The sequence below is a fragment of the Gigantopelta aegis genome, chromosome 7 (genome assembly GCF_016097555.1).
Source record: "Gigantopelta aegis isolate Gae_Host chromosome 7, Gae_host_genome, whole genome shotgun sequence".
Classification (NCBI taxonomy): Eukaryota; Metazoa; Mollusca; class Gastropoda; order Neomphalida; family Peltospiridae; genus Gigantopelta; species Gigantopelta aegis.
In genome coordinates, this window is record NC_054705.1 from 32,084,675 (window position 1) to 32,094,674 (window position 10,000).

The 10,000-nt window shown below is 36.5% G+C and overlaps 1 protein-coding gene across 1 annotated transcript; it reads left to right on the top strand.

Annotated features, from left to right (window-relative positions):
- The first annotated feature begins 1,119 nt into the window (after window positions 1-1,119).
- Window positions 1,120-7,740, top strand: LOC121376858. Its single transcript, XM_041504643.1, has 4 exons — window positions 1,120-1,413; window positions 6,007-6,151; window positions 6,493-6,606; window positions 7,662-7,740. The coding sequence occupies exons 2-4, from the start codon at window positions 6,007-6,009 to the stop codon at window positions 7,706-7,708; spliced, it is 306 nt and encodes a 101-aa protein (XP_041360577.1). The 5' UTR covers window positions 1,120-1,413; the 3' UTR covers window positions 7,709-7,740.
- Window positions 7,741-10,000: the final 2,260 nt, after the last annotated feature.

A 10,000-nucleotide genomic window follows, 5' to 3' on the forward strand; every position in this document is an offset into this window, starting at 1 on the left:
AAACGTTGTACCACCTCCTTGAATATTGTAGGTGCCCTCTATAAACGTTGTACCACCTCCCTGAATATTGTAGGTGCCCCCTATAAACGTTGTACTACCTCCTTGAATATTGTGGGTGCCCCCTATAAACGTTGTACTACCTCTCTGAATATTGTAGGTGCCCCCTATAAACATTGTACTACCTCCCTGAATATTGTAGTTGCCCCTTTAAACTTTATACTACTTTCGTGAATACTGTAGGTGCCCTTATAAACTTTATACTATCTCCCTGAATACTTTAGGTGCCCCCTTTAAACGTTTTCAGTATGTGTGTGTATATATATATATATATAGAGATTAGAGATATACATGTATTAGTATAATACTAAATATATCACGGGGTTAGAGATATACATGTATTAGTATAATACTAAATATATCACGGGGTTAGAGATATACATGTACTAGTATAATACTAAATATACCATTTCTTAGTGTTTTTTCCAATACGACAACTTGTGATGTGTGAAAACCATATTTTCACTCATTGCTTCTTTGGACGGGACGTAACCCAGTGGTAAGGCGCTCGCTCGATGAGCGGTCGGTGTGGGATCGATCCCCGTCGGTGGGCCCTTTGGACTATTTCTCGTTCCAGCCAGTACACCACGAATGGTATATCAAAGGCAGTGGTATGCACTACCCTGTATGTGGGATGGTGCATATTAGCTGAAAATCGAAAAGAGTAGCCCATCAAGTGTCGACAGCGGGTTTTCTCTCTCAATATCTGTGTGGTTCTTAACCATATGTCTGACGCCATATAACCGTAAATAAAATATGTTGAGTGCGTCGTTAAATGAAACATTTCTTTCTTTCATTGCTTCTGGGTAATGCTGAAGTTTGTACGGTTTATAGTCTCCAGTTATATAGTTGAACAGTTGCAAGCTTAATTTTTCTTAGAAACTATGCTAAATATCCCCCCCCCCCCACCCCCAATGTTAAAGCACTAAATAAAAGTGAACAAGCATCATTTAAATTATGTTTGTTACCTGAATTTCTGTGAAATCTAACAATCTGAGATGTGTGTATGTGTGTATGGATGTATATAATATGCATGTATGTTGTGGATGTGCGTGCGCGTGTTGAAACGTGCTTGCGTATGTATATATTGAAGTCCCACCCCAGCCCATATGCGAACGTGATGTATTGTGGAAAACGTGTTTGTACCAGTTCGTTTTCGTAAGCCTAACTTGATTAATTTTAACGCATTTTCCTCTCAACAGGATACAGGAGAAACGTAATAGTTACATCTGACACTTGGGCAATCACACATTTGAGAACAAATATCCTATAAATATGACGAGAAATATCCACAACTTTATCAGAAGCTGAAGCATTCACTGACACTGCGGACGAACCAAGACAAGAATTTTAAAGGTGAGATTTACCTAGTTTGAATCCTCAGTACATTTTCTGATTTGAACAGTGGATATATGTCGTATGGCAGTGTATAGGAGCACTACACAGAATAAATTGCAGCACTGCCAATAATGACAGGAACTCTAGTCCTACCCTGTTATCATGTTGGGTCAGACGTCACCTAGAGGGCGCCTAGAGTTTGCGGTAATTTTTAAGATGTTATCGACTAACAGAGACTTTTTAACGATTGTAATTACATATCAAATTATTTTTCTGCATAAAATATTAGCGGCTGTATATTAAACGTGTTTCTAATCGTTCTAATATTTGTACTAGGTTAAATTGTATTTTATTTCCTAAAATATTATTTTTTCGTACGTACGAAATTATTTGAAGACAAAATCCAGTTTGGGCTTCTTACAAATATTAAGGCGACCAGAAACACATTGAATATACAGACACTGATATTCCAAGCAAGAAAATATATATTTAATATGCAAGTTTAATCTTAGAAATATTTATTAGTCGGAAACATCTTACAATGCAGCAAACTCAGGAATGTCCCTTTAGTCTCACATTTAAAAACAGGCAATTTTAACATTTGAGCAGACTAAAGGTTCGTTCGGTACTGTGTCTGTGTTTTTGTTGTTGTTGATGATGTCATATTCCTTTGGTTTTAGTATTCAGGAGTTCACGCATTAAACGTATCTACTTCCGACTAGTACACACGCTGTTAGAAGAGACTTGACACTATTCGAAACAGAGTAAGCTGGTTTCAGATTGTGTTGTCGGGATCCCTCGTGTATCTTTTGTAATATTAAATAAGGTAATATGTTAGTTTAATCAATGGGGGGGGGGGGGGGGGGGGACGTAGCCTAGTTGGAAAGCGTCCACCTGATACCCCGACGGTGGGCCCATTGGGTTATTTCTCGTCCCAGCCAGTGCACCACGACTGGTATATCAAAGGTCGAAATGTGTGCTATCTTGTCTGTGGGACAGTGCATATAAACGATCCCTTGATATTAATGGGGAAAATGTAGCGAATTTCCTCTCTAAAACTAAATGTCAAAATTACCAAATGTTTGACATTCAATAGCCGGTGATTAATAAATCAATGTGTTCTAGTGCTGTCGTTAAACAAAACAAACAAACAAACTGGGTAAACTAGAAATAGCTGAAACCGTTCCCCGAGCAATGCTAGTAACGTTTCGTATAATATGAGGTAAACATTCATTTGAGTGAGTGTTTTGCACCAATAATTAAAAATTATATGTTAAAAGTAATTTATTTGTCGAAAATAATTACAATAATTAATTCATGGTTTCTTGGCGCTTTATATTATATGCTTTTAGTTCCAGTGCTAGGCATTACTTGTTTCTAAATGTGTTTCAAAAGTTCGATGAGGTAGATACGCAGTTTTAAGATGAAAATTTATTATGAGCTTCAAATTTATATATACTACTCAACCTTTGCTAGGGGTATACCAAATATATGTCAGTACTTGGTGCATATCTAAAATTTATGCAACAGGTGATTAATGAGACTGTGTAGTTTGGATGGTCCATACATCCTGTTACAAAAAACAGTGACGCACGCCCTAAAATAAATTTTGTTCTACTGGTAAATAGAATTATTTAGCAATAAGTTTTTATAGGCATAGAGCTCAAGGTATAAACTTTATGTTTCAAAGCAAAATGGTGGTTTATTTTGTATTGAAAAATACTATATACCTATTGCTGGCTAACTGCGATGGATATTATTACAGAACATTGCGATGCATCCGTAAAAATCAGATACGTTTGTTTCTTCAGTTCTAAGACGTGACACGTTAAGTATTACGTAACCACTGGTTCGCCAGAGGGCGTATTCACTGGAATGGTACAAAATGGCTGCGCTCGTTATATATAATTGCCGTCACATTTAACCATTTTATTTACTGTATATAATACTATATACTATACTATAAATTATACTTGATATTAAGCAATAAAGTGCATTATATATCGTTGAATATGCATACCAGTCCAAAAGCCTTGCGCGAGCATTCCTTTAAGAGATTTGTTTTTGTTAACAACCCTAATTTTTGCTCTCTCTCTCTCTCTCTCTCTCTCTCTCTCTCTCTCTCTCTCTCTCTCTCTCTCTCTCTCTCTCTCTCTCTCTCTCTCTCTCGTAGGGGTGTCACAGACTCTTTAAGAGAGTTGTTTTTGTTAGCAAGCCTAATTTGTGCTGGCAATTTCCAGTTACATGTTGGGGGTATGTTTTTATGCTTCATAATTTTAGACACAATATTAAGTTTAAATTTTAAAAGACGAAAGAAACAAAAAGTACGGTTCTTCGAATTTATCATATAACAAAAATGCCGTTTGATATATTATATTTATTGTGTACGAAGCCAAATCAATGTTGCAAAAAGTGACTATCGTCGACCTTATAGTCCTTCCCAGCCTCAATGAACATTTTTTTTTTTTTGTAAATAATTTCTGTTCGGCTCAGAAATAAATAGCTTGTAGTAAATACCATAGTAAGAAAAAAGCGTTCCCTGTGGGAAGGACTATAGATACGATAACATAGCGCTGACATCTTCTGTTACACCGCTGTGATATGTTCCGTCTCCCACATGTAAAGGGACATTCCTGGGTTTGCTGCAATTTTTAAGATGTTATCGTCTAACAAAGACATTTTAACGATTGTAATTACATATCAAGTATATTCTTCTGCATAATATATTAGTGGTTGTATATTAAAAGTGTTTCTGATCATTCAAATATTTGAACTAGGTTATATTTCATTTTATTTCCTAAAATATATTTTTTCGTACGTGCGAAATTATTTGAAGACAAAACCCAGTTTAGGCTTCTTACAAATATTAGGGGCGGGACGTAGCCCAGTGGTAAAGCGTTTGCTGGATGCGCGGTCGGTCTGGGATCGATCCCCGTCGGTGGGCCCATTGAGCTATTTCTCGTTCCAGCCAGTGCACCACGACTGGTATATCAAAGGCCGTGGTATGTACTACCCTGTCTGTGGGATGGTGTATATAAAAGATCCCTTGCTGCTAATCGGAAAGAGTAGCCCATAAAGTGGCGCCAGCGGGTTTCCTCTCTCAATATATGTGTGGTCCTTAACCATATGTCTGACGCCATATAACCGTAAATAAAAAGTGTTGAGTGCGTCGTTAAATAAACCATTTCCTTCCTTCCCACATTTAAAGGGACATTCCTGAGTTTGTTGCAACTTTTAAGATGTTATCGACTAACAGAGACATTTTGACGATTCTAATTATATATCAAATATATTTTTCTGCATAATATATTAGTGGCTGTATATTAAACGTGTTTCTGATTATTCTAATATTTGTACTTTTATATTTTATTTCCTAAAATATATTTTTTGGTACTTACGAAATTATTTGAAGACAAAATCCAGTTTGGGCTTCTTTCAAATATTAAGACGACCAGAAACTCATTAAATATACAAACAACGATATTCTATACAAGAAAATATATTTAATATGTAAGTTTAATTGTAGAAATGTTTTATTACTCGAAAACATCTTACAATGTAGCAGATTCAGGAATGTCCCTTTAAAACAAGGGCACTTTTAACCACACACACACACACACACACACACACACACACACACACACACACACACACACACACACAATAACCCATATAATCGAATCGTTACTCTTCCGTCTCAATAATGTATAAAATTATATCAGTATGTATAGCCGATAGAATACCAAACTATTTGGATAATGTAATACATGTAAATCCAAAGGTTTTTTTTGTCTGCAATATGTATAGCCGAATATACAAAATTGCTGTATGATTTGGGCTTAAATACGGAAAATACCACATTAGAGAGGATAAAATGATATTTGAAATTAGGCCCAGGGCTTAAATACGGAAAATACCACCGAAGAGAAGATAAAATGATATTTGAAATTAGGCCCAGGTCTTAAATACGGAAAATACCACCAAAGAGAGGATAAAATGATATTTGAAATTAGGTCCAGGGCTTAAATACGGAAAATACCACCAAAGAGAGGATAAAATGATATTTGAAATTAGGCCCAGGTCTTAAATTAAGAAGACAAAAAGTTATACTATAACAAAGACAAGAGGTGCAACCTAGGATAGTATCAAGAGTACATATTAATGATCGTTCCATGACAACCTTAGTCACAAACAAAATATGTTCAACATCAGAGGAGGTGGACATTAATTCGACTTTCAGTTGATGATGGGCAATGGAGACATGTATTCTAGTCACATCGGTGAGAAGAGGGGAACGCTTCCGATACCTATTAAAGGGACATTCCTGAGTTTGCTGCATTGTAAGATGTTTCCGACTAATAAAACATTTCTACGATTAATATATTTTCTTTTCTAGAATATCAGTGTCTGTATATTCATTGTGTTTCTGGTCATCTATATATTTGTAAGAAGCCCAAACTGGATTTAATCTTCAAATAATTTCGTACGTACGAAAAAATATATTTTAAGAAATAAAAGAAACTGTTGATACTATTGGTGGCCATCACCATCAACCACCAGTCAGAGGGTGGAGATGTGATGTCTTATATTGTAAGAAGTTTTATTTTACAGATGAAGTACACTCTACTGCTGATACTACTGGTGGCCATCACACTTACTCCCCAGGCAGACGGGGGATGGATCAGATGGAGGTGGAGGAAAGCCGCAGATATAGCAACAACTGCAGCAGCTGTCTCAGTGATTGTCGGCAAGCGAGGTGTGTTATTACAAGTTCAAATTCACACCAATATTTAAGTTTTACTTTTTGTGAAAACGTTGATATATACCATGTATATTGAGCAATATTTTATATACAATACACGTAAAACTTGAACACTTTTGTTAGTTCTAAAACAGTTTTTTAAAATTTATTTTACGTAAAACCAAACTTAAATTACCAAACATAAATCCCCCACCAACCAACAAAAACAAAAAAAACACCAAAACAACCAACAAACAAAACAAACACATTTTAAAATATTTGCTGGTATAAGGTATAACTAACATTTTGCAATATGCAACTGCATTTTTTTTTTTTTTTTTTTTTTTTTTTTTTAGGTCTCTCTGAGTTTGACACCAACAAGGACGGACATGTGGACGAGTCTGAACTAGAAGACTTGTTTAACACGCAGGAGGTTCGGGACATCATCGAGAGAGCTGATGGAAAAGACGGTGAGTTGACGATTCAGAATATCTCAAATTATCACGAAGATAACCATTGACTTAAAGGGACATTCCTGAGTTTGCTGCATTTTGTTTTACATGTTATCGACTAACAGAGACTTTTTAACGATTGTAATTACATATCAAATATATTTTTCTGCACAATATATTAGTGGCTGTATATTAAACGTGTTTGTGATCGTTCTAATATTTGTCCTAGGTTAAATTTCATTTTAGTTCCTAAAATATATTTTTCGTACGTACGAAATTATTTGAAGACAAAATCCAGTTTGGGCTTCTTACAAATATTAAGACGACCAGAAACACATTGAATATACAGACACTGATATTCTAAACAAGAAAATATATTTAATATTTAAGTTTAATCGTAGAAATACCTTATTAGTAGGAAACATCTTACAATGCAGCAAAGTCAGGAATGTCCTTTTAAATGTATAGGTGATTATACACTCAGAAAGGAATGTAACATGCCTAAATGTAAACTGTTAATATATCTAGCAGGAAACTGAGTTTCAGAAATAAATACCATAGTGTGACCAAGTATTTGTGATATCTTTTATCTGTCATTCCTAGCTAGACAAAAATACCATAGTGAGACCAAGTATCTGTGATACCTTTCATCTGTCATTCCTGGACATAAATACCATAGAGAGACCCAGTATCTGTGATATCTTTCACCGTGTTTGAGGAGATGTAGGGAAAATATGTAACCTGCCTTCTAAGAATCAGGATAAAACCAGAATTCATTTATGAACGACGTCAAACATCAAGACTCGTGAACCTAATTCTTCTTTAATAATAAAACAAAATCTCTTTAATTTAAAGAATACAATGAGCGTTCTTAAATAAAGATCATCATATTTAATTTAAATAATACAGTGTGAACTTTCTCATTGGTCTACATTTCTGGAATAGCATCTGGTTCATCTAGCACCAATACAGTACATGTATATACAAAGTTGTTGTTCTCGTCGCTTCTCAAAATAGTATTAGGGTTTATCATGCCATGCATTTGTTATAAGGAATATTCGATGTCTCTTTAGGAAACAAGATATCTTTGAAAGAGTTCCAGCAATTCATGGAGAGATAAACAAACTGGAATAAAGAGTCGAAGACCAGGTGAGGACAGCATCAGTCCCCCCCCCCCACTCTCTCTCTCTCTCTCTCTCTCTCTCTCTCTCTCCTCTCTCTCTCTCTCTCTATCTATATATATATATATATATATATATATATAGATATATCCCCTCCCTCTCTCCCCCTCTCTTCTGTCTCTCTCCCCCCTCTCTGTCTCTCTCCCTCTCCCCCTCTCTCTCACTTCTCTCTCTTCTTCTCTCTCTCTCTCTCTCTCTCTCTCTCTCTCTCTCTCTCTCTCTCTCTCTATATATATATATATATATATATATAGATAGATATATCCCCTCCCTCTCTCCCCTCTCTCTCTCTCTCTCCCCCCTCTATCTCTCTCCCTCTCCCCCTCTCTCTCACTTCTTCTCTCTCTCTCTCTCTCTCTCTCTCTCTCTCTCTCTCTCTCTCTCTCTCTCTCTCTCTCTATATATATATATATATATATATATATATATCCCCTCCCTCTCTCCCCCTCTCTTCTGTCTCTCTCTTCCCCCTCTCTATCTCTCTCTCTCTCCCCCTCTCCCCCCCCTCTCTCCCCTCTCCCCCTCTCTCTCTCACTTCCCGTCGGTGGGTAGTAGGTGACGTGTCAAGTGGTCCCCCTCAAACACTATACATAATACACTGACACCAGTTGATAGGCAAAACAATGTACACGTATATGTGTTAATATATAACTAACCATAACCCGCACCCCCTCAGTTCTGGTATCGTTTGACGTATATGTGTATAGTTCATTTGCGTCACAAGGGGACCGATGATTTGGTATGTGACTGCATAATGAATGGCGTTAGAATTTTAATCCCATGCAAACTCATAGACCTTTCTTTTTTCAAAACATCCCAGTGTAAATTAAAAAAACCCCAACATCTTAACAAATTGCGTGTTTTTTTAGTTTTTTTGCAAATGTTACGTTTATGTCCTATTCGATATTTGTTTTCTTTGCATTTACATGAAAACAAACACAAACCCCGAGAAGGTTTTATATACAAATCATCATATAAAATGCACGAAGTTGACTTAATTCCACTTTTTAAAAATCTCTGTGTCTTTTGAATGCACGTTATTTCTCCTATAAATAACTAAGGTCATTTGCATATCAAAAGCATCATTCTATAGTGCGTTTCAAACTAATGTTCGGTTTTATCGTCCTATCCGCACAAATCGTAGTATGACCTATATTTAAGAAAATATCTGTAAACATGAAGCAGGCGCGGATTCAGGTGGGGAGTTCAAGTGACAAAACCTCAGTTTGAAAAAAAAATATGTATCAAATATTATAATTATATTGTGGAATACACAAGCGCGCGCGCTGAAGGGAGAGACAGACAGACAGAGAGAGAGAGAGAGAGAGAGAGAGAGAGGAGAGAGAGAGAGAGAGAGAGAGAGAGAGAGAGAGAGAGAGAGAGAGAGATTGAGAGAGAGAGAGAGAGAGAGAGAGAGAGAGGAGAGAGACGAGAGAGAGAGAGAGAGAGAACGTCATTTATGTAACGACGCACTCAACATATTTTAATCTATGGTTATATGGTTATAGGGAGAGAGAGAGAGGAGAGAGAAGATATGGTATGCATGCGATTGGTGGAGGTGGTGTCCTTCTGCACAACCCCAACCCCACTTAAGGCTTCTTTTGTATATAGGGCGGGACGTAGCTCAGAGGTAAAGCGTTCGCTCATGGTAGGTCGACTGATCGATCCCACATGGTGGACCCATTGGGTTGTGTGTCTAGTTCCAGCCTGTGCACCACAACTGATGTATAAAGGCTGTGGTATGTGCTATCCTGTCTATGGGATGGTGCATATAAAACGTCTCTTTTGCTTATCAAAATTGCTTATCGGAAACAGTGGCCCATGTGGCGGTAGCGAGTTTCTTTCTCACTGTCATAATACTCCTTAACCGTTTTGTCTGACGCCACATAAACGTATATCAAATGCGTTGAGTGTGTCGTTAAATAAACATTTCTCTCGTATGTATGTGTGGTCTATAGCATTTCTAGTCGATTAGTTTATAGGTTGTTAGGTTGTTTTTGATAGTGAATGATATGGAAATAAATTGTTTTTGGTGTTAAAGAGTTCATGCATACATTAAAGTAATACTCCTGATGGGTATGGAGAAATAACTTAATCAGTCGACAAACTCATTTCTTCATCACTATCTTCGTTAAGGGGGACTATCACAGGGGGTATTTTATTTCTTTTAAAACTATTTTGTTTTCTAAAATCTTCTTCGATCTTTATTACATGTTTAACTGCGTCAGAGA